Source organism: Eulemur rufifrons, chromosome 19 (assembly GCF_041146395.1).
Source record: "Eulemur rufifrons isolate Redbay chromosome 19, OSU_ERuf_1, whole genome shotgun sequence".
NCBI classification, from domain to species: Eukaryota; Metazoa; Chordata; class Mammalia; order Primates; family Lemuridae; genus Eulemur; species Eulemur rufifrons.
Window position 1 is genome coordinate 43070289 of NC_091001.1, and position 24129 is coordinate 43094417.

Consider the following 24129-nt stretch of genomic DNA (forward strand, 5'->3'; position numbering starts at 1 on the left):
CCAGCCCCCACCACCAGCAGGAAGCCAGAGAGGAAGGGTGGGCTGGGTGGGAGCACTCTGGCAAGGATCTGCCCCAGCACCGTGGTTCCTTCCACTGGCCACAGAGGAACAGGTCAGACACTCTGAGATAACCTCCCTGTAGCAGATCCACAGGAATACAGAGCCCTCAGCCTTCCTGCTGTTGTCCCAGCCCCCCTCTCTTTTCCACCCCAGTCCCACTGTGCCACGGCCTCCTTGTTCCATCCCTGTCCTCAGTACCAAGAGCAGGAGCCAGAGCTGCTTAGAGTCCAATTGCAAGTTCGGGATAGAGCTTAAAAGAGTCCCACTGTGAGGGGGTCTCAGGTCTCTGAACTCACTTTCTGGGAAGCTAGAGGCGCAGGTGAGGCTCCCGTCCTGAGGAAGTGGAGGGTGTGGACACATGCTGGGCTTCTCAGTCCTCCACAGCCTGGGAAGAGACAGCCCACCTCTCCACCCAGCGGGGCCCCAAGAGCAACTTTCCATGCAGTGGCTGTTCCCAGCAGCTGAGCCGGAAGTCCTGTTCCTGTCCAGATGCTACCAGCCCGTCTCCCATCACCCTAAATTGGCCTCATCCCTGCTCCATGTTTAGGGCTCCACCCACCCCCACACCCAACAAGCACTTTCATTTACAGAACTGGGTGTCCTGCCTGTCAAAGCCCGTGGTGAGTCTGGCAGGCTCCACCTATGACGTCTGCTCTCTGGCCTCTCGGCCTTCTGTCTTCAGGGACCCCGGGTTAGGAAGAGGTGTTGTGTCATCCGCCCCAGTTCCTAGCGGTTGCTCATGTGTCCTTGTCATTTCCTTCTCACTAGAGCTTATGACTGGTGATCTGCCCTGGTCAGAGTCACTTCCCAAGTCAGCTTTCCTTTGGCCACAGAACTTTGGGTGCAGCCCTTTGCTTGCTTCTTTAGTGCCCGCCAAAGCCAAGGTCAGGGGGTGTAACTTCAGAAGGAGAGCTGCCTGGGCGAGGGGAGTAGGTCATGCAGGTTGCCCATGGGGGCAGGGAAGAGATGACAGCCTAGCAATGATGGCTGGCACCACACTCCCAGACAGGTTCAGATGGGGTGTACCGAGAAAAATGCATCCCCTCTCTTCTGATGTTCTGGTGGACAAGCTCTGGCTCTCTCCCCAGACTGAGGCTCTTGGCTTGAGGCCTGTAGGTAGCCCTACCTCGGGATTGCTCATGACTAATTATTGTTGTTGTATGCCCAACCTGTGGTGGAGTGCCTAGACCATGCCCTGGGGGCTCAGGCTCCAAAGGGCATTCCACTGCCTGGGGAGAGTGGCCTTGGCCTTGCCGTGTCCTGCCTCTAGGAGGCCTGTGGACCCTTGCTTCAAGGTACAGAAGGGCCTTGCTCTTGGGTGTCCACAGTGTCACTCCCCTTTAGAGACCCCCCCCCACACACACTCAGGGAGCTTGTCCTGCTGAAGGGTGAGAGCCAAGACATGTGCTTCTGGACCAGACCCACCCCGACTGGACAGGGGCCATGTGCATAAGGGACCTCTTCCAGCCTCAGCCTCCACATCTGAGGATGTGGGGATCACCAGGCCCTTTCTACATGCCCCTCTGGGTCAGGAAGCTGTGAAGTGAGGCTATATAGGTTTAAATTTATTAAAGAAGGAAAAAGAAGGATCGTGCCCAGATCTAGCCTTGGGTCTGAAATGGCCCAAGGTAGACCAGCACAGCTTCAGTCTTTCCCATGCTAGATTGTTTCTAGAGTTGATCTTCAGTACATGTGCTTGCATCTAAGTCCCTGAGAGGACCCACTCGTGGCAATGATGGCATCTAGGGCAGAATTCTTCTCCTGGGGTCAGTCGTCTGGCTCGGCTGGACCTCCAGGCCCTTGAGACTGGGCTGAGGGCAGCCTAGGCAGATTGGAGCTGAATGCATGTTCCCCAGGGTGGCACCCAGAGCCTGTGAGCATGGAGAGGCAAAAACAAAAGAAGCTGCTCTGGGGTCTTTGGGTGCCAGGCAGGTAGCCTGGCAGCAGCAGGCATTCAGGGCCAGCTTCCTATGTGAGAGGCAAGGACACCTGTTAGGGGAGCCCCTGGGCTCCAGCAGCCTGGCTGGTTGAGCTATGTCCTTTGGATTTGCCTTGGTCCTTCCCAGCAGGTGTTCCTGGGTCAGCCTTGGTTCTTCCCCACCACAACAGCTGCCCCAAAGCCTGGCTGGACCTGCTCCCACAGGGTCCTCCTGCCAATGGCAAGATCTGCCATCCCCACCCTGTCTGGCAGCCTCCAGGAAAAGGGCTTGGTTTGAAGGCTTGCCAGGGTAAGGCTGGATTCTTGGTCGTGACCCGAGGTGGGAGAAACCATGATGTTCTGGCCAGAGCAAGTAGCTTCCTGGGAGAGACTCTCCCTCCCCCTTTCCTGCCTTCTTCAGCGTAAATTACCCAGGCCACAGCCTGAGCCCTTGGCATTAGCTAGAGGGGAATTTTCTAAAGGATGAAGTTCCTGGGAAATGTCCACCCTTTTTTCCTTTTGTCTGATGACAAAAGTGCTGCTAATGGATCCCACTTGACCTGGGAGACTTGGCTGGGGGTTCCTGGGGTCAGAACCAGCTAAACCAGAACATGGAGACGTTGACCTTCCCCTCCTCTGGTGACAGTCCCAGTAGGCTGTCTACTATCACTCATCCTCGTCATCCTTCCCCAGGGGGAGGGTATGCCCCACTCCTAGATCCAGAAATGAGGCATCCTGTGCGGAACTTCTGGAAAGAGCCAGCCCGCCAGACTCTGGGGAGAGACCCAGAAGATGGAAGCTGCAGGACTTACTGGCAGCGGCGGCAGGGGATGGTCCCATCTTGTCAGTATTGGGTCCGGGCACGTCCCATTCATCACCCTCAGACTCTGCCTCTCCCCGTGTTATTGACTGAGGTTTCCTGGGTCTCATTTCCTGTCGGGGCTTCCCAGCCTCCACTTACCTCCAGAGGGGGTGGTGCTGGGCTGCCCTAGCTGATCAGGGCCCCCTCTTCAGACAAGGTCCTGAGGCCTGAGCAAGCATAGCCCCCACGACCCCAGAGGGCTAACTCTGAAGCCACACGGACGTGCCCTGCCCCACCCCCCCTGTCCCCAACACACACCAGCCAGTCCTGAGAGACCTGGAAGGGCCTCCCTCAGGCGCGTGGCATTCCCAGCGGTGAAGGAGTGGGCAAGGCAGGCGAGCGGGCAGGAGCTCGGCCTCTGCTCAGCCTCCCCTCCCTGTGTCTTGAAAGGCAATATGAGGAACCCTGTCTCTGCGGTGTCAGCCAGGACAGGAGCAGGCTTGCTAAGTTCAGGGGCTGGTCACACCAGGGAGGGCGGGAGGGAGCAGGAAGCACAGCTCACACCTGGCTGTTTACTTCTCCTCCTGCTGGGAACAGCCCCTGCTGGCCCACCCCTGCCCAAACTGCAAACTGCGCTTCAGGCCTGCCCTTGCATTTCTGCCTGCTCCTGGCCACAGAGCCCCCAGTTTCTGCTGATGTGTTGTGCCTGTGACCTTCACACAAATGGAGGAGGAGTAGGGGGAGGGTGGGGACTTCTTCACCCTCTGTGTGGAAGGCAAGAGGAGGAGATAGAAGTCTGGGAGCTTCCTGTGCCAATAATAAAGCCTTTTTTCAAAAGTTCCACTGGACACCCAGGTCTGGCCAAGCACCCAGTGGTGCTCCAAGGAAGGGGATCTGCGCAGCTGCAGGCTTTGTCGTGATTTCTGGCCACAGGTGGAAAATTATTCCTTTAAATTGGGTCAAAGACTTCCTTAAAGGGCCTCCCCTCACCTAGGCCCAACTACAGGGAGCACCCTCAAATGGGAGGCAAGTATATACCCAGCCTCCAGGCAGTGGCGGGTTTATTTTTTTCCCTTTGGGAAAAGCAGCTTATTAAGTGTGGTTAACAGGGCTTTTCTTTAGGGCCACCATTTCCTACTTGCTATCCCCGGCCCCTCCCCCCTTCCAAAATAACACATTGGAGTAGTTTTCCTGGCATTTTCCCTGCAGATTCAATTATGGGAATCAATGTAAGAACCAAGTTGTGAAACCAGTGAATCCCCACTGCATGGGGTAAATCCTGCTGAGAGACTTTCGTCCCTGGTATTCCTCCAGGGCATGCCTCCATCCTAAGGTCCACCCTCCCCACCTCAAGGATGCTGCACCCGGCTGCCACCTCTTCCTCCTCTTCTTCCTCCTCCTCCTCCTCCTCCCCCCCCCCCTCCCTGGAAGCTAAGTTCTGCAGCCAGGCCTCTGTAATACGGAGACCTCCACCAGTGAACAGGGCCCCTCAGGTGCTGGGAATGTTTACAAGTGAAAGGTCTGGGAGGTGCCAGTCCCCCTTCTCCCCTCCCAGGCCAGCACATCCTCCCTGCAGACAGCCCCCGGGGTGCCTCCCCCAGCCACCCTCAAGACCTGACCCATGGCCCTTGGATATTTTCTTTAGCATCCCTGCCACATCTCACCACCAGTTCACTCAACGCCAAGCGCTTTGCCCTCTCAAGGAAGGGCCTCAGCTTCTCTTCAAGGTCATGTCCCTCTTCCTTGCCCCACACCCACCCCAAACCCAGTTAGCTCAATCAGTTATAACTGGCAGTGTTTTGTTAAGATTTTCCTTAAAAACTGACTTTCATTGTATTCTCATTATATGAGTAAAGCACACACATTGTAGAGAAATAATCTTAAAAAGAAAGATGAAGGACATCCTGCAATTCTTTCTTCCAGAGCAGGCCCCGTTTTCACGCTGGTATATTCCATCCCACCAATATGGGATACGGCCACATTCCATCACCCACAACTCTCTGCTGCCCGCCCTGTCCCCGGGTGGCCCCTCGCCCACCCCTGCTCCCACCCACCTGGCCTCTAGTCCCCAGTGTGCCCTGCCTCTGTTTCTTGCATCAGCCCTCAGGATCCGTCTGGTGGTGTAATCTCCCACCTCCACCCCCACAGGGCCATCTCTGCCTCAAATCCTACTGTTCCTTTGAGGCCCTCTTTAGCTTAGTCACTTCTTCCCTGAAGCTTGTAAGTTTTATTTCCCCCCTCAAAAAAAAAAAAAAAAGAAACCACACACAAGCCCTAGAAAGACCCTTTCTCCTTCTGGTCAGTGGGGAAGCTGAAGTTTGGTATTTTTTGACCACCAAATGATTGCCTTCTTTCTCCCTCTGATGTCCTTGTGTGTGCCCTTGTGTCTTAGTCACGGCAGTGTCTGGCACACAGGCCTGAGCCTGCTTTGTAAGAAGGGGCCAATGAACTGTTGCCAGGACTGCAAAGGCTGGAAGGAGTCCCAAAGGCTGTGGACCCTCCCTAGGGCAAGGCCAGGCTGGAAGAAGGGGAGCCCAGGGAGCCACGGAGCACTATGCACAGGACAAGCAGTGGCTCACCAGCAAGCCAGCCTGGCCGGGTGACTCAGGCCCCCGGTGCATGGGCAGCTGCAGGGCCCCAGCAGGTGGAGTGAGGCTTTAGAGAGGCTGGGTCTTCCCCACCCCAAGGCAGCCCCCCGGAGGCACACCCAGCAGCCACCTGGTTCCGCCATTGTGTCTCCTCTGTGCCTGCCATGCGCAAGGCCACCAGGTCTGGTTAGCCTGTGGAGTCAGGCCACCTGTGGGCCTTTGCTGTTGTGCTGAAGAGCAGGCTGGGTCCTAGGCAGGGCAGGTGCAGCTGGTGGGGGCCCCAGGTGGCCTCTGTCCTCCGGATTTTGCACCGTAGTGATTGGGTTCAAGAAGTTAGTTGATAGTGCCAAGTCTGGTGCCTTCAGAAATGGTTCTGACTCCTGTCCTAAGCAGGCTTCTGGGTCTGTGCGAAGAGGCTGCTGCTGTTTCTTGGGCCCACGTGGCACTCTGAGACGGTGAGATGACAAGGCAGGGAAGCTGGGGCACAGGGGCCTTGGGCTGGTTCTGAGCTCTGGGCCTATTCTCACCAGCTGGCCATCTCTAGAGCCTGCCCCTCCCACTGCCACTTATCCTTGGGCTGCCACCTTCCTGATCCTGGACGTAAAGAATCTGAAGGGGACAGGCAGCAGGGACCGCTGAGTGGTGGAGGGGTCACCCACAGACAGCAGTTAGGGTGCTGGGGGCAGGCTCTCTTCCCCTCAGAAGCCTCATCTGTCTTTGGGATGCTCCCTGTATCTCATTTTCTCTGAACAGCCGGCAAATGTCTCATAAATGACGAAACAGCGTCCAGGGTACCCTGCAATCAAATCATCTGTGATCAGATGGAATTGGTCTGTGTCCTGTTTTCACCTCTGAGAGTGCCCAGTGGGCAAGAATGAGGGTGGAGTTGGTGGGTAAGGTGTGCAAGTGCTTAACCCAAACCATCTCCCATCCACTCCTCTCTCCTCACCTGCCTCCTCCTGTCAGCAGGTCTGGCTGTCCAGGCAAGCTGTGCCTGTGTTTGTGCAGGTGGCATTCCGCCGAGGGCAAGCAGAATCCTGGAACTATGTACCCATGGGCCATGTCCCCCCATAGGGGTTCCCTTTGCTATTTGCATAGAGGTGCTGTGGGGGATAGTGGTGCCCTGGTTGTGGTGCCCACGGGTGTGGGCGCCTCAGGGAACAGAGACTGCCCAGAGGTCAGAGTGGATGGCCCCTCTCCCCAGAGGGCTCTCTCTGCTGGAGCCCCAGGACAAGGTTGGAGGACAGTGTGGGTTTCTGGATGGCAGAGATTCCTTCTTTTTCTGAAGGAAGGGAGGGCAGTACTTCATCAGAGGGAAAGCTAGGAAAGCCTGCTGGGGGGATTCCCAGCCCTGGGTGAGCGGGGCCTGGAGCCCTCCTCACCCAGGCCTCCCTGAAGATGAGGTGGAGTGATGGGCTGTGTCCCCGCCCCAGGGGCGACTGGGCTGAAAGCAGGATCTGCAGGTGAAGGAGTAGACACTGTGCTGCCCTGGGGCGGAGTTAGGGAAGTGGCTCTCAGCTCTTGCTGTGCTCTCTTTCCAGGCCTGTTACCTGTGCCACAGCCTCCTGACACTGGCCGGGGTGGTGGTCAGCTGCCAGGACATTACTCCAGACCAATGGGTGAGTCTCCCAAGAGGCTGGGGTGGGGTCAGGTGGGGTAGGTTGGCCGGGATGGAGCCCAATCCACTGTCAGGAGCCGCAAAGAGTGGGAGGCTGAGAAGGAGGCCAGTCTAGGGAGCCATGGCCTCTTCCTCCCCACAGTGTCCCATGAGCCATTCCCCAGGGACACTGACCCATGCCCCAGCAGTTGCACTGGCTCTCTCCTCCTATTCCTGCCCAGCTGCTGAGCAGTCACTCAAATATGCCCTTCTCCTTCTCTGACTTTGTTCCCCTGACCCCCTTTGGCTGTGCCTGGCATGCCGAACCCTTCCCCACAGCCTCGGCCTCTCCCTCCGCAGGGTGAGCTGCAGCTGCTGTGCATGCAGCTGGACCGCCACATCAGCGCCCATATCCGGGAGAGCCCCCGGGCCATGCACCGCACCAAACTCAAGGACTTGGCCGCCCAGACCTACATCCGTTGGCAGGAGCTGCTGGCCCACTGCCACCCCCAGGTGGTGCCCCTGCAGCCCCCAGACCTGGGAGGGGAGGGAAGTGGTCAGGCAGGGCTGGCCAAGCCCGCAGTGTGTCCACCCCCACTGCAGCTGCTGAGCTCCTGGCCAGGACATGGGTGGAGAGGGCAATGTGGGGGCAGGGTGGGGATGCCCGGGAATGTTCACCGTTCTTACCTAGAAGCCAGTGCCCAGGCTGGGTGGGGTCTGGGGGACACAGAGGAGCCTATTCCTGAGCAAATGCAAGGAAAAACAGCCCCAGAGGCAGAAGAGCCTGGGCCAGGAGTATCAATTTGTCATGAATGGTGCCAGGAAGGGGGACCAGAGGCACCAGCTGTCCACCCTCTGCCCACTTGTCCTGCAGGCCTGAGGCTGGCCTCCTACTCTGTTAGGAGGAAGCTCCCAGGCTTCCCTGCCCCTCCCCCCCAGGTAATAATATTCATAGCTAACATTTATTGTATGAAGACTCCTTTCTATGTGAACCCAGATAAACCCCCATGAGGCAGGTTGTTAGGAGCCCATTTGATAGATGAGCAAACTAACCAGAGGCCCTGAGAAGTTAAAAATGGCTTGCCCCATCACGAAGGCAGCTTGCGGAGATGTCAGAATCAGGGCCCAGAGCCAGCCTGACTCCGAAGCCCACCAACCTAGCCACAGTCCAGCCCCTGCTTTGGCACCCTCCCTTCTGCCTCAGTCTCTCCAACAAGCAGCACCAGCTGGGCTGGCTTAGAGGCTCTTCCCTTCCTGAGCCCCCAGCCCTTGATGCAGATGAGCAGGGCCATGTCCCCAGCCCCAGTGCTCCTCAGCTGTCAACTTGCTTCTCCTCTGACTCCTCTCCTCCCTCCCCTGTAACCTCTGACTTGGGGCTGACACATTGGCCACAGGCTGTGGCTTGGGTCTCAGATTTCGCAAGTCTCTAAGAAAGCTGAAGAGCAAACCTCACCCTCAATCCCCAAGGAACTAGATCACACTAGGCTCTGGTGGGAAGCAGTGTGTTTGTCACGAAAAGAAGGAAAAGTGATTCGGAGCCTGGTGGGGGCAGGTACCACCTTCCTTTCACACTTCCTGCACCTGCGGGCCATGAGTAAAGGGGCCCTGGCAGACCCATCAGGCCTGTTGACCTGCCACTCCTCGCTCCTCCCCTGGGCTGTGAGCCCCAGGAGTCCCGCTCACCCAGTGAGGGAGCCTGTGATGGCTGTTGAGTGGAAGCTGCGAGTCCAGGGAGTTTCAGGGCAGTGGGCAGCCATGGGGCCCAGGCTGTCACAGCCCGTTTTTCTCCTTGCCACAGGCCCAGTACTTCAGCCCCTGGAAAGACACCTAATGGAGCAGGGTCGGGACAGCCCAGGGCTCTGGGCTTCAGCAGGCGGTGACCAAGGCTCAGGGAACTGGAGGAAGCGAAGAATCAAGGCCAGAGGAGGGCCAGATGCTGACCAGCCTGATGAAGCAAGAGCCTGCCTCCGCCACTGCCCCTGCCCCTCCCTCTGCCAGGGACGCCTCTCCCTGCCTGGCCCACCCTCAGCTCTCCTCCCCTCCCAGCCATCTCCTCTTCCCTAAGGCCTTTGTCTCCATAGCTCTGGTTTCCCTGGGCCTCCTGGGCCCTCCTGGGCCTCAGTCCTCCCCACCCGCCTTCCTCCCTTGCTCTGTCACTAATGTGAGGTTTCTTTGTGCACATTAAAGTCTTATTTCAGCATCAGTGGTTTAGAAGACTTCCTTCAATCCCTGTCCTGAGGGCTGTGCCCAGCGTCCAATCTCCTGACGTCTCTGCTGGAGTTCTGCTGAGTTCTCACCTCTGACAGTTATGTGACTAGGGCCCAGGCTCCGCCTCCTGCAACAGAGGGCTGTTTGCAAATCCCCAGGGAGGAGCAGTTATCCCTATGGCCCTGCTGTGGCCTGAGAGCTGTCAGAAACTCAGGGATGGGGAACATTTGTTTGGACCTAGTCTGGGACCACTCTCCCCTCCCCATCCCTGCTGGGGAGAATACACAGAGTGAGATGGTGGATCAGGGCTGTAATTACCCTTAATTCAATTTATTGCTGAGCTCTGAAATCAACTCCCCAGACTCGGGAGTGAGGGCGGGTACAAAAGATAGTTCCGGGTCTGCTCTTGCTTCTGCTTGGACTTGCCCAGATCAGTTCATGAGACCTGATCCCTAATGGGGTACTGAGTATCTTTGGCCTGAACCCCTTGAGAAGTGACTGGGCCCTTTGTACCCCAGGAGACCCCTGGGTATCAACCTTGCCTACTCCCCCAACCCTGAGAATCCATGCTTAGTCTCAGGCGACTCCTGACTCTTCCTGGGTTGGCATGGGGTTTTGCAGGGGGCACAAAAGGTAGCTAGGCAGTGGCAGAGGATTACCCCTGACAAATTGGGCTATACCCACTCCTCAGTCCTGGGTGTCCACTTAGTAGGAGAGAGATCTCCCCAAAATAAAGAACTTTCAGGCCGAGTGGCTCAATGTGCCGAAGTGGAGCTCATTACTTCCTGGGCCTGCCTCAGACACAGCTGCCTCCTTCACTGGGTCCCCAGATGCTAGGAGTAGGGGGCATCTATTATTCAGAGGGCACGGGCACAGGCATGACACAGTGCTGGGTACCACACAGGACACCTTTCTGCCTCACAGCCTTTGCCAAATGAGAGATGGAAGAAACCCTGGGCCAGGGTGACTTGGATGCCCAGGCAACTTGACTGAGAGTTCCAGTTTCTGTTCCTGGCTATGTCACATGCCCCCCTTGGCCGGGGCACCGCTGAAGCTGCAGCAGCATCAGCTCAGCCTCAGATCCTCTGATAAAAGAGCGGGGGTCTGGTGAGCCAGCCTTCTTCACCCTCCCTCAGGGTGTCCCTGCTTCTGACACTGCACATCCTGACAGTTAAGCTTCAGCTATTCAGTTTGCTCTGGAAACCTGGAAATCACCTTTGAAATTTCCCTTCTTTGTTCTTACTGCCAAGGGCAAAAAGGGAATAGGGAGGCCCTAGAGGCAGAACCAGGGAGTTTCCAGGTGTCGAGCTGGCCCTACCTGGCTCTGAGAAAGGGATCCACAGAGCTGTCCATCAGCACAGGCATCTGGAGCCTTCCTGCCCAGTCCTGGCTCTTGGACACTGTCCCCTGCTCCCCAACATACTCATCCCCATGAGAGAAATAGACACCAGGAGGAGAGGAGGTGTCGGTGACAACTCAGTCCCTCCAGAGACCTGGCTGTAACCTGAGCAGAGGTGTGCACTGTGAGGTCATCCAAGGGCGTACGATATCCCCTGGGACATGTAATGGGCCCTCTCGGACTGGCTGGGAGCTGACCAGTCTGCGGTCGGTCAGTTAGAGACTCAGCCTCCTCAGGGCCATGAATTGCGCAGGGGTGCTGGCAGTTTTACCACTTGCCCTCCAGGTCTGTGACCTTCCCAGATCCCTAACCCCTGGGGAAAGGCTGGGGATATCCTGACAGGAGCCACTGGAAAAGCGGCATCCGGGGCTGTGATGACGGATGTTTTCCTGCTTCCTTTTGGCGATGGTGGCAGGGAGGGGCTGGGAAGGGAAAGGCTTCCCAGGTGGACGGCTTTGATAACTCTCCTTTTGGAGGAAGTAAAGAGGGAGAGTCCTTTTCCTATGTCCCCAGTCACCCCAGTCCCCAGGCCCTCAGAAAGACCCCTGAAGGGTGGCTGACCCAAGTGTTCTCACTTCCCTATCTGTGGGTTGACAGCAGCTCCTGCTGCCTTGGAAATCAATGAGGCAGTGTTGATCATAGAACCCAGGGGCACCCTGGGCCCTCCTGCCAGAAAGCTGCTTCAGGAGAGCTGGCAGGTGAGTAGCTCAAATGAAGGGCACTGTGGCCCATGACCAATGTGTAAGAGAGAGAGGGGACTTGCTTTTCAAGTAAGACTCCTGGGCCATCTCTCGGGGCCAGCCTAAGCTGCCAGTGATCCCTGGAGAGCCTTGGGAAGCATCTAGCATGTCTCTGTCTTTCCTTACTTGGCCACAAGCAGTTGAACAAATGGAGGGTCTGTCAAGGCCAGAGTCCTGAAGGGTGGGCACCTCCCATACGATATGCCAGGCAGGCCCCAGGGAGGCTAGACAGGTACACGAGCCTTTCTCCCCCAACCCCCGCCCCGCATCTGTAGTAGTAATTTTTTTCTTAATTGAAGACCCAGGAATCCTCATTTTTCTGCCAGTTGTGCTTTTATTTAAAAGTATGAATCATGAGCAAGTAGTCTTGCAGGAAACTTATCCTCTGCCCACCCACCCACGGAAAAGGCCAGTGCTGAGAATGAACAGAATAGAGCCGGAAATGCACGAAGGTGGAAAAGGGGAGGAGGAGCTGCAACCTTATCTCTGAGGAGCGTTTGGGAGGGACTGCTCATGGAGTCTGTCAGCTGGGGGGCGTCCGTCAGCTGGGGGATTCTACGGTTCTACATAACTGGCCCTCCTGGAACCCAAACGCCCGCCACTGAGGTGCACAAGAAGACTGTGCCTGCCAGTGAAACCAAACCGCCTTTTGAAACTTTCCACTGGGGCCACCTTGGAGGTAGAGCCAGGGAGCTCAGATCTCTGCCTGGTAACCCTCACACCTAGAGGCTGGGGCTGAGTCTTGAAGAACATGAAGAAAAACAGCAGGAAACCGAGCGCTGTCAGGATATATGGTGACTTCATGGGAAAAAAAGCCAGCATTGGGAGCCCCAAGACCTGAGTTAAAATTCTGACCTTCCTTATTATCCAGGAGACTTAGGGCCACTTGCTTAAACTTTCTGAGACTCATCTATAAAAGGGAAAGAAACAATACCTATTTTTTAAAGGCTGGTGATGAGTGAGTACAGAAAATGTATGTGAAGGCAGGTTACAAAGTCTATAGCACAGAACAAATGTGAGAGGCACAGGCCAGGCATGGTGGCTCACACCTGTAATCCTAGCACTTTGGGAGGCCAAGGTGGGAGGATTGCTTGAGGTCAAGAGTTTGAGACCAGCCTGAGCAAGAGTGAAACCCCGTCTCTACCAAAAATGGAAATATTAGCTGGGCATAGTAGACTGTGCTGGAGTCCCATTACTCGGGAGGCTGAGGCAGGAGGATCGCTTGAGCCCAGGAGTTTCAGGTTGCTGTGAGCTATGATGATGCCACTGCACTCTAACTGGGGTGACAGAGCAAGACCCTGTCTCAAAAAAAAAAAAAAAAAGTGAAGGCATTTGCATACCAGTTTACCCCACTTAGACACAGGGTCGGCCCATCTTCTCCCTCCCTGTCAGCTGAAGCAGGCCTTGCCTGCCCACCCTGTGGTGATTGTTATCTCCAGCATCTCCAAGGCCACAGCTTTTTTTCTAGCAGAAAGGAGCTGGGAAATGTGGCTTTGGCCAGCAAGGGAGAAGGGGCCTTTATGTGTACCAGCAAAGACCCAATTGTTACTGAAACCAAAATGGGCTGCTTTTCTCAATTATCTCCACTACTCTTCTGGTCTCCACTTTTCAGATGCCAAGTTTTAAACAGAACAAAAGCTGCTGTCGGGACTGATTTATAATCCAGATCTGCTGACAAGGCCTAAAGTGTTCCTCCCTTCCAGGACTGCACCCTGGCTTAAAGTTACCATCCAAGCCTCAGGGCCTCAGGTCCCTTCACCCCTGCCTGCCCTTTGCCCCTAACCAGGAGGTGGCATTTGTCTCCAAGTGCCCGTTGGGGTGTCCTCCCTGAGGCTTTCTGTCCACCTGCCCAGCTCCCAGGACCAGCTGGCAGGAAGGACATCCCAGCACCGCCCAGAAGGCGAGAGCTACAAGTTACTTCTAGGAGCGGCTGTGGGCGGAGGCTGGAGGTTCTGAAGGTGCTGGTGCTCCCGCGTGGCTCTCTCCAGCCCCTTTCATCTGAACATTAGGGCTGGTGCCGCTTGTTAATCAGCCTTCCAGTGGCACCAGAAGGAGTCATTTCCTGGGGGTAGGCTCTGCCCGGAGCGTGAGAAACAGGCCCAGACTGTCTCCCGAGACTTGAGGGTCTTTCTGGCTGGTTAAGCTAGTCTGAGGGCAGGGACCAGTGGCGCTGGGGCCAAAAAAGAAGGCAGAATTTGGGGCCACAAGACAGACCTCTCTCGTCTGCCCAGAAGAGAAGCCTCGGTCTCCCCAGCGCTCCTCCCTCGGATAATCGCCCCGAGGTGGCTGGCCCGCGTTCGTTGCAGTAACTGGAGCGTTGGGAGCCCCTCAAGCCCGATTCCCGAGCCCGTCGTAGGTCCACCAGGGACACTTCGGAAAGACCGGGTGAGTCCGATTCAGCCGTGGCAATGCCCCGAGTCCCTCCTCCGCCCCACCTCCCTCCAGGCGCTGTGGCGCAGACCTCAACTCCGAGGCGCGGGGCGGCTGGGCACCGGGAGGGACAGAGGCCCGAGCCCCCCCCCCGCCCCCGGCGGAGAGCGGGCGGGCTCGCGGGTCGTGGCGGGTCGCAGCCCCCTCCTGAGCTGGCCTTCGCGTCCCGCCCCCGGCCTCCGCTCGACCCCCCCGCCTGACGTCAGGGGGGAGGGGGCGGAGAGCCGCGGCAGCGGTGGAGAAAGAGCCGGCGCCCGCCGCGGTGGCGCGGGGAGCCCGAGCCTAGGGGCGCTGAGCCGGGACCGAGGGGCGGTGGCAGAGGGGCACTGGAGGAGCGCTGGTGGGCGCGCGCGGGCGGGCACCGGCGCGGGGACAGGGGCGGACCGCGGTCGGTGGCGAACGCGAAGGCGGCGCCCAGGGATTCGAGCTGCGCGCAAGAGGTGAGTGAGGCCGGGCTTGCGTGGAGCCAGCACCGCGGGGCTCCGGAGCCGCCGCTTTGTCCCTTTGCTCTGGCAGCGGCTGCCGCACGCGCGAGGCACAGGGTCTAGGGGCGCAGGGAGGGGCGGCGATGGAGACAGCTGTCCGCCCGAGATCCTTCCTGCGCCCCCCGCGGGCTGCCTCTCGGGGGCTCGGGAGCGGGGCGTGCAGTGCCTGCGGCCCCTGGGACTGGAGGGGCGGACTGGTGAGGGGCTCCGGGGTTCCTCCTGCTGTCCGGTCCACGGCGGGGATCCTCGCCAGGCTCCCGAACTGTCCTCGGCTCCCCCACTGCCGACGGAAAGTTTGGGGCGGGCTTGGACAGAGGCTGATGTTGTGGGATCGGATTTCCCTGCCGCGGCCCCCCGCCCCCCCGTTCCGCTGGGGAGGCGGGTTGTCCCGGAAAGCCAGGCCCCCGGCCCAAGCCGGGACGCCCTGACCCGGCTGGAGCGCTCGCCCTACAGCCGCGGGAGCGCCGCCGTCCACTGCCGGCAGCTCGGGGTGAGCAAGGGCGCAGGGTGCACCACCTGGACCCCGCACCCCTCCGCCCCCACGCCCCTGGCTGCCCGTTCCCCCCCGCCCCGCGCTGGGAGGAGCTGGGGGTGGGGGCACCGCTGCGCGGGCGGATCCTCGGAGCGCGCCTCTGGGTTCGGCCTGGGTCTGGGGTAAGGAGCTGAGGGAGGGCTGGGGGTGTATTGGGGGCCGGTCGCGGGCGAACGCAGCCCCAGCCCCCCGCCCTTCCCGCGCTGGGGTTCTGGGCCGACAGGGGGCGTCCGCAGGCCGGGCTCCGCCACGCTCCCAGCGCCGCCGCTTTGTTTGCATTCAAATCCCTGGAGCTGGGGGAGGGGAGGACCCGGGGGGACCCCGGACGGGGTCTTGGCGGGTTCCCTTTGTTTTGGGGTGAGCACGTCCCCAGCTTCTGTGTCTCTGTGCCCGGCATGGGAGGGCTGAAGCAGTGGATACCGAACTCGATGGCCTGCTTAGGCCAGGGTCCCTGGGGCGTAATCCCCGAGTTGGGAAGGTTCGTCAGACCCGGGGGAGCGCAGCGGGCGCCGGCCATGCGGTCCAAGAGGAACCCCCCTCGTGCTCCCCCAGCTCATCCCCCACGCCCCCGCCTGCCAGCGCCGCCGGGAGATCCCTGATTAGACCCGAGCCTGCTCTGTTATCCCGCCGCCTCTCAGCCCGAGGGCTAGTGTCTCCTAGAAGGCTGTGCGAGGAACAGGATGAGGCCCTGGTCATTTCCACGCCCATCCCACCCACTTCCTGCCTCCCTCTTGGGCAACAAAGGGGCCTCGGGAAGCGGGGCCCCTTCGGCTCCCGGCCCCACTCCCACCCCTGCCCTGCTGCTGTGGAACGGGGTTCTGGGCTCTGCCCGGCTATTGTCTGTGCTGGGGGAGGGGTTGGGCTGGGGCCGGGAATTCGCACGCAGCCTGCTGCACCAAGTCCCCCTGTGCGCGATCTCCCCACCGCCTGCCCCACCGCAGGCGTCCTCACCGCGCTGAGGGCTTTGCCTCCCAGAATTGGGTCTTGGGGCGGGCTGGAACCCCAGTGGATGCAAGTCCTGCTTCCTGACGTTCTTTCTTCTAAGGAACTCTCACCTTTTAGGCCTGAGTTTGTGGGGGGGGGTCCTCTTTATTTTTTTAAACAACTTTCTGTTGAGAGCAAGTTGGGGGAGGCCTGGAGGCCAGAGAGGGCTTCTTGGAGTCTGTCCACACCTCCAGCTGAGTCGGCTCCTCCAAGCCGCCAGAGGAGACCCCATGTCTTTTGGGGGCTGAGGTCAGGTGTGAGGTACCAGGTTCTCCTCCAGAGAGAGTAGCCAGGGGGGCTTCCAGGGGCTCCTGGAGAGGCCTGATCCAGTCGCCTCTTGGTGTGGGCCCCCTTCCGGTTTGTTTGCTCTGGCTGTGATTCTGACCATTTCTTTTCCCTCAGCAGGCAGCTGGCCTGGAGCATAGAGCCGGCGTGTGCCATGGCCCCACACTGGGCTGTCTGGCTGCTGGCAGTGGGGCTGTGGGGCCTGGGCATTGGGGCTGAGGTGTGGTGGAACCTTGTGCCCCGGAAGACAGTATCTTCTGGGGGTGAGTGCCTGGAGTCCTGGGGGAAAAGCCATGTGGGAGGCAGGAGGGACAGCAGGGGAGGAGGGGTGCTCTCAAGGAGTGCAGGGGCAGGCTGCTGAGGAATTGTCCCCAATAACATGCCCACTTTATTCTGATGCGTGTGGCCCCGGAGGTCCAGAAGGGTAGTACAGGTCAGTAGTACAGCTCAGGACCTGGGATTTGCCTCCTTCTGCGCTTAGAATGGCTCTGGGGGAGCTCTTACCAACTCCCTGCCCCAGACTGGCTGCCCAGGTATGAAAGGGAGAGAGGCCATTCTGCACGCCTCACTTCTTGAATTGTCACTAGCACTGGGAGCCCAGAGAGAGAAACCTGAACCAGGATGGTGTAAACCGAAGCTCTGTTCTCTGCTCCCCTCAGTCTTTCTAGCTGTCTGTCCCCAGGATCCCCCTTATCAACCCTAAAACTGCCCCAGTACTCATGCCATCTGGTGGCCCTGGATGGGTGTGTGTATGTGCACATGCTTGTACTGAGGGACAGAGCGGACCTGGCAGCCCTCCTTGTGCACACACACCTGTATGAAGAGGTGATGTCAGATGTTTGTATCATCTGTGCGCTCTGGGGACCTGGGATGAGCTCACCTCCCACAGGCTCCACTCAGGTGCTAATGAAGCCCTCCCGTGCCAGCCTGTGTCTGGGTCCATCCTTACCTCAGAGACTGAGGCTGGTTTGAGGGGACCCTGAGGACAAGTGGGCCACTGTTTTGGGGACTGATGTAGGAATCACATGACTATATGAATGGCATAGTGCCCTGGCTTCCCAGGCCCCAGCAGGCTTCAGCCCCATCTCTGGTCCCTGAGCCTCTGGTTTCCCCTGGCCTCTCTGGCCTGGCTTCCCAGCCTCGATGCCTTCCCCTCCTGCCATCCCTGCCTGTCCTGGTGGCCACCTGTGCTTGCATCTCTGGCAGCCTAGATTTGGGTCCTGTGGGGGTAAAGGGTTTCCTGAGGCAAAGAGCGCTCACGATTGTTCTGTATCTCGTGCCCTGCTGGGTGGGTGGCCAGGGCCTGGCTGGCCCCTAATGTGGACAGTGAGCAGCAGAGCAAAGAAGGAAGCAGCAGCCAAGGAAGCAGGGGGTGGGGAGGGTGAGAGTGCGCAGCCCGGCAGCCGGAGGTGCCACTGACCCTGAGAGCGAGAGCCATCAGTCTGATGGCTTCCTCTGGCCGGAAGCTGTGGCTGAGAGATCCGTCCTTCCTTTTCAGCAGCCCGGATCTGCCTCCTCCCAGGCTAGGGAAGGCTAAGGAGGCCTAGGCGGAGCTGTCAGAGCCAAAAGGCTATTCCAAAAATGCCCTCTATTGCCAATCAGGAGGCTTGGCTGGCACTGCTGTGGGGTCCTGGCTCTAACGCGGGGAACTGGGGGGATTAGGCCCAGGAGACCAGTGGACAGAGGAAGACTGACTCTGAGAGGTGTCTGTTCAACAGCAGTCCTGCTCACCCTACCTTGCCCTTGTCCCTGCAGAGCTGGCCACAGTGGTACGGCGGTTTTCCCAAACGGGCATCCAGGACTTCCTGACGCTGACCCTGACGGAGCAGACCGGGCTCCTGTACGTGGGGGCCCGAGAGGCCCTTTTTGCCTTCAGCGTGGAGGCTCTGGAGCTGCAAGGAGTGGTGAGAGGTGGGGCAGCGGGAGGCACACAGGCCTGGGAGAGAGAGCAGGGCCCAGAGGGGCTTCGCTTGGGCGGGCTGTCCCTCTGCCCAGCTGCCCTCATGGAAGTCTTGTTCAACTTCCAGGGCCCGCGCGCTCATCAGGATTAGCTAGCTCTTTCCCCTCCTGTAGCATTTACTAGATTCTATGTAGTAGGGCTCTGTGGGGCTTCTGTATTTTACTGAAAGAAGCCCCCTGAGAATGGGGACATCTTTGCACTGGGTTGCTGCCACAGGCAGTGTTTGTGACACATGCATGGTACGTACCTGTGACATTGCTGATGTCCTCCTCCCTGTCTCCAGATCTCCTGGGAGGCCCCAGTGGAGAAGAAGACTGAGTGTATTCAGAAAGGGAAGAGTAACCAGGTGGGTGCTCGGGCCCTGATCACCGGCCGCGCCTTGCAGTGTAGGCGCACGCTGTCCTGGGGCTGCCCCTCATACTCTCACTAACTGGACGCCTTTCTGCCCCAGACGGAGTGCTTCAACTTCATACGCTTCCTGCAGCCCTACAACACCTCCCACCTGTACGTCTGCGGCACCTACGCCTTCCAGCCCAAGTGCACCTACATTGTGAGTGCGGTTCCTCCCCCCTGGCTGAGCCCCACCCCTGCCCTCCTAGTCCTGCTCTGGGCTCCAGCCCCGAGGGTCCCTGCCCTTGGGCAGCTCCTTCTCATCCCCTGTCTCCCTGCTCCTAGGACATGCTCACCTTCACGTTGGAGCGTGGAGAGTTTGAGGACGGGAAGGGGAAGTGTCCCTATGACCCAGCTAAGGGCCACACTGGCCTCCTTGTGGGTGAGTGGCTGCTCCTGATGGAGGCTGGGTGAGTCCCCCGGGGCTTGAGTGTGTCTCTACCTCACTTCTGGCCTGGCTGACCCTCTCTCCCACAGACGGTGAGCTGTACTCAGCCACGCTCAACAACTTCCTGGGCACGGAGCCTGTTATCCTGCGTAACATGGGGCCCCACCACTCCATGAAGACAGAGTACCTGGCCTTTTGGCTCAACGGTGAGCCCCGAGGCGTTGGCGTGGGCCCTGGGGCAGCTATGCCGGGGGAGGCCCGTGAGGGGCCCAGCACCTCACTGCTTGCCATCCTCCCCTTCCCACAGAACCTCATTTTGTAGGCTCTGCCTACATACCTGAGAGTGTGGGGAGCTTCACGGGGGACGATGACAAGATCTACTTCTTCTTCAGCGAGCGGGCAGTGGAGTACGACTGCTATGCCGAGCAGGTGGTGGCTCGTGTGGCCCGTGTCTGCAAGGTACCGAGTCCCGCAGCAGGGGGCCCTGGGAGCCCTGCCAGCCTGGTGAGACTGACCGGCATTGTCCTCTTGCCATCTGCCAGGGCGACATGGGGGGCGCACGGACGCTGCAGAGGAAGTGGACCACGTTCCTAAAGGCGAGACTGGTGTGCTCTGCCCCCGACTGGCAGCTCTACTTCAACCAGCTGCAGGCGATGCACACCCTGCAGGGCACCTCCTGGCACAACACCACCTTCTTTGGGGTTTTTCGGGCTCGATGGTGAGTTGGCCACAGAGCCTTGGGGGTAGAGAGGAGCAGGTGTTCAGGTTAGGGACAGTGTGTGGAGGTGAGAGCCTGGACAGGGCCTCTGTGGGACATTCAGGTGGTCATTTGTCCTGAAGCCAAGGAAATTCCTGGGCACCTGCCCCTTCCAGAGCTCCCCGTGGAGACGGGCAGGGTCTTGCCCTGGGGTGGCACTTTAGAACTGCCAGTGCATTCTTGTGCTCATGACTGCATTGTGCTGGGCCCTGCCATCGTGCTACTTGCCTGGAGCTGGGGTAAGATGGGATAAGATGGGTACCTGACCCTTGGGGTCCCTCCTTCTCTGTGTCAGGGGTGATGTGGACCTGTCGGCAGTCTGCGAGTACCAGTTGGAAGAGATCCAGCGAGTGTTCGAGGGTCCCTACAAGGAGTATCGTGAGCAAGCCCAGAAGTGGGGCCGCTATACCGACCCAGTACCCAGCCCTCGGCCTGGCTCGGTGAGTCCTGGGGCAGGGATGTGTTCCCGCCCTCAGCTCCAGTGCCATTCCTGCCTGGCTGATGGCTCTCCTCCCCACCTCCCTACTCCCAGTGCATCAACAACTGGCACCGACGCCACGGCTACACCAGTTCTCTGGAGCTCCCCGACAACACCCTCAACTTCATCAAGAAGCACCCGCTGATGGAGGAGCAGGTGGGGCCTCGGTGGGGCCGCCCCCTGCTTGTGAAGAAGGACACCAACTTCACTCACTTGGTGGCCGACCGGGTTACAGGGCTTGATGGAACCACCTATACGGTGCTATTCATTGGCACAGGTAGGCACGTGGGTGTGCAGGCACGGTTGCTGGAGGCTGGGTGAAGGCCCTGTGCCCGGAGCCAGGAGATCTGGAGACGCCCTGGGGCTTTGTGCCCCCATTTACACCTTGCCCCTCCACAGGAGATGGCTGGCTGCTCAAAGCTGTGAGCCTGGGGCCCTGGGTCCACCTGATCGAGGAGCTGCAGGTGTTTGACCAGGAGCCGGTGGAAAGCCTGGTGCTGTCTCAGAGCAAGGTAGTAAGTCAGGCCCCCCACACCGCTGTCCTCAGCACCGTCCTATCTCACTCCTTGTCTGCCTGCCTTTCCCAGTTGGGCTTATGCGCTTGGCCGTTGCAGAGGTAGGGACATGTGCATGCCAACCCACTCACACGTTGCATAGCGTGGGGTGGGTTCCTGGAAATAAGCACGCTGAAGTGACGTAATCTGCACTCCAAAGGACTGCTGCGTATAGCTGGGTCCGTGGAGCTGTGTTCTCAGAGGCAGGCCTTGGCAACTGCTCTCGTGTTTTCTTTAGAGCCCTCAGAGTTGTGCTTTAGCTGTGGCTATAGCTCTTCCCTGGTCACCCCCCCCCGCCCCCCCGCTGGCCAGACCACCCAGGCTGCGAGATGTTTATGATGCCCGCACGATGTCGGTTTCCTGCCAGCCCCCAGTTGCTCTCTGGTCCCAACCCTCCGTTTCATTTCCTTGACCGCTTCCCAGACTGCTTTGCATTTTACCTTATGCAATACTCTTTTCTGGCATGTTTGCAGCACCCCTTGAACTTTGATTTGTTTGCCTTTTAGCAACTATAGTGACTCCAAATTATTCCCCAGAACATAAAATAATGGCAGAAAGAAAGCGTGTGGTTGAATAAACACACAGATTAGCATTCACCATTCAAACAGAGGAAAACACCTTATTTTATGCTGGTGCTATTGTGAGGGTTGATGGGCCTTGAGGAGAACGTACTTCCTGCACTGTGTGAGTGTGATTACACATCCAGCCTCACGCTTCTGTCGTCCCTTTGTAATAAGGTCATGTCTGTAAGGTACTTAGGATTGTGTCTGGCTTGTATAAGTCCTCAGTGAGTTCTTTGGCTCTTAGATTTCCCTCTTCAGGACTATAGCCTGCTGTCTTCCTCCTGCTGGCTCCTTTGTCCTTGTGTACCCTGCAGGAGTCCTGGAGCCCCCTGTGCTGTGTCCTGGCCTGGCTGCCACCCACAGATGTGGCCCTGGCTGACCCTCCTGGGCCCTAATTCTCTTACAGAAGCTGCTCTTTGCTGGCTCCCGCTCTCAGCTGGTGCAGCTGCCACTGGCGGACTGCATGAAGTACCGCTCCTGTGCAGACTGTGTCCTCGCCCGGGACCCCTACTGTGCCTGGAGCGTCAACACCAGCCGCTGTGTGTCTGTGGGTGGCCACTCTGGGTGAGTTAGGCTCTGCACGGGCCAGGATCAGGAGGGAGGGCAGGGAGGTTGGAGCTGGGCTGCTGACATCCCCTGCGTCCCCTATTAGATCCCTGCTGATCCAGCATGTGACAATCTCAGACACGTCTGGCATTTGTAACTTCCGTGGCAGTAAGAAAGGTGAGCTGTCCGTTTTGTCCCCCTCCCATTGAGATGAGCACTGGACCCAGTCCTGGGCTTCCTGTACTAACTCTGCTCTCTCTTTCTTTGCTGCTGCAGTCAGGCCCACTCCTAAAAACATCACAGTGGTGGCAGGCACAGACCTGGTGCTGCCCTGCCGACTCTCCTCCAACCTGGCCCATGCCCGCTGGACCTTTGGGGGCCGGGACCTGCCTGCAGAACAGCCTGGCTCCTTCCTCTATGACACCCGGCTCCAGGCCCTGGTCGTGATGGCTGCCCAGCCCCGCCATGCTGGGGCCTACCACTGCTTTTCAGAGGAGCAGGGGGCACGGCTGGCTGCCGAAGGCTACCTTGTGGCTGTAGTGGCGGGCCCGTCAGTGACCCTGGAGGCCCGGGCCCCCCTGGAAAACCTGGGGCTTGTGTGGCTGGCTGTGGTGGCCCTGGGGGCTGTGTGCCTGGTGCTGCTGCTGCTTGTTTTGTCCCTGCGCCGGCGGCTGCGGGAAGAGCTGGAAAAAGGAGCCAAGGCAGCCGAGAGGACCCTGGTGTACCCTCTGGAGCTGCCCAAGGAACCCACCAGTCCTCCCTTCCGGCCTGGCCCCGAAACAGATGAGAAACTTTGGGACCCTGTTGGCTACTACTACTCTGATGGCTCCCTTAAAATTGTACCTGGACACGCCCGGTGCCAGCCTGGGGGGGGCCCCCCTTCTCCGCCCCCTGGCATCCCCGGCCAGCCCCTGCCTTCTCCAACTCGGCTTCACCTGGGGGGCGGGAGGAACTCAAATGCCAATGGTTACGTGCGCTTACAACTAGGAGGGGAGGACCGGGGAGGGCTCGGGCACCCCCTGCCTGAGCTCGCTGATGAACTGAGACGCAAACTGCAGCAGCGCCAGCCACTGCCAGACTCCAACCCCGAGGAGTCGTCAGTATGAGGGGAACCCCCCACCGCATCGGCGGGGGGAGCGTGGGAGGTGCAGCTCCTACTTTTGCACAGGCACCAGCTACCTCAGGGACATGGCATGGGCACCTGCTCTGCCTGGGACAGACCCTGCCCAGCACCTGCCCGGCCATGAGGACCTGCTCTGCTCAGCATGGGCACTGCCACTTGGTGTGGCTCACCAGGGCACCAGCCTCGCAGAAGGCATCTTCCTCCTCTCTGTGAAGCACGGACACATGGGACCCCAGCAGCCAAAACTTTTCAAGGCAGAAGTTTCAAGATGTGGGTGTGTTTGTGTTCATATGTGTTTGCACGTGTGTGTGTGTATGTATGTGTGTGTGGCATAGCCTTCCTGTTTCTGTCCGGTCTTCCCTAGGCCTGGGGTCCTCCTGATGAGTCATTGGAGCTATGAAGGGGAAGGGGTCGTATCATGTTGCCTCTCCTGCCCCCATCTGTCCCAAGTGTGGGGCAGTGATGTACATATGGGGGTGGGGCGGGCAGGGTGCTGTACCCCTTTAGGGGGAGTGCAGGGCTCAGGGGTGGGCCTAGTCCTTCCCCTAGGGCTGTGAATGTTTTCAGGGTGGGGGGAGGGAGATGGAGCCTCCTGTGTGTTTTGGGGGAAGGGTGGGAGGGGCCTCCCACTTGGCCCCTGGGTTCCGTGGTATTTTATACTTGTCCTCTTCCAGTATAGGGCTGGGAAAGGTTGTGCTGGGGGAGGGAAGGGAGAGAGGGTGGGCATGCTGTGGATATTAGCATATCCTCTCCCAGCCCTAGGAGGAGGACTCCTAACAGTGTAACTTATTGTGTCCCCGCGTATTTATTTGTTGTAAATATTTGAGTATTTTTATATTGACAAATAAAATGGAGAAAATGAAACTATTATTGTGATGGGGATAAACCATCTGGGCCAAAACCCTTCTGGGTCCCAGGAGGGAAGACACTGGGGGTTGAGCAAGGCTGGGCTGGGCCTCCCCGTTCTCAGGGCAGCCACCTCTTCTGTGGTCCTGCCTGCTTGTGCCCCTCTCAGGAGGAGGGACAACCCAGCTCCAGTGTTTTCCCACAGTGGTGGCTTTGGGGCTGGGAACTGAACCATGGCCACAGCCCCTTGGGAGCCAGCCTTGGCTTCTGGCCAAATGGACAAGTCAGGGCGCTGGGAGTCAGGCCGGGACCAGAGGAGGGGCCTGCCTTCCCAGAACTCTGGGGAGGGCCAGTAGGAGTGACAGCCGGAGGAGGGGAACTTCCTAGAAGCAGCCAAAGGTTGTACAGATGGGTAGTTGCTTGGATGAAGCTGGGGCCCCCGAGCTTAGGGGAGGAAAGATTACTTCCAGCCTTCTACCCTCCAGGAATGCTAGAG

The 24129-nt window shown here is 58.8% G+C and overlaps 2 protein-coding genes across 5 annotated transcripts in view; both read left to right on the forward strand.

The window, feature by feature from the left end:
• The window catches only part of FAM178B (family with sequence similarity 178 member B), an 84410-nt gene extending 75614 nt beyond the window's left edge, over positions 1-8796 (forward strand). The window contains exons 15-17 of the mRNA XM_069493857.1: positions 6910-6987; positions 7326-7478; positions 8764-8796. Of these exons, the coding sequence (XP_069349958.1) occupies positions 6910-6987; positions 7326-7478; positions 8764-8796 (264 nt within the window). The remainder of the gene's footprint in view (positions 1-6909; positions 6988-7325; positions 7479-8763) is intronic.
• A 5175-nt stretch (positions 8797-13971) lies between these two features.
• Positions 13972-23672, forward strand: SEMA4C (semaphorin 4C). Of its 4 annotated transcripts, none has more exons than XM_069494367.1 (15): positions 13972-14182; positions 16149-16291; positions 17784-17932; positions 18272-18334; positions 18440-18538; positions 18664-18760; positions 18856-18972; positions 19074-19225; positions 19309-19484; positions 19819-19963; positions 20056-20278; positions 20401-20513; positions 21525-21682; positions 21771-21841; positions 21941-23672. In XM_069494367.1, the coding sequence occupies exons 2-15, from the start codon at positions 16183-16185 to the stop codon at positions 22768-22770; spliced, it is 2502 nt and encodes an 833-aa protein (XP_069350468.1). In that variant the 5' UTR covers positions 13972-14182; positions 16149-16182; the 3' UTR covers positions 22771-23672. The 4 variants fall into 4 exon arrangements, with proteins under 4 accessions (XP_069350468.1, XP_069350467.1, XP_069350469.1 ...); XM_069494366.1 differs by having other exon boundaries at positions 16146-16291; positions 21941-23636; XM_069494368.1 differs by lacking the exon at positions 13972-14182 and adding an exon at positions 14594-14717 and having other exon boundaries at positions 16146-16291; positions 21941-23636.
• The last annotated feature ends 457 nt before the right edge of the window (positions 23673-24129 follow it).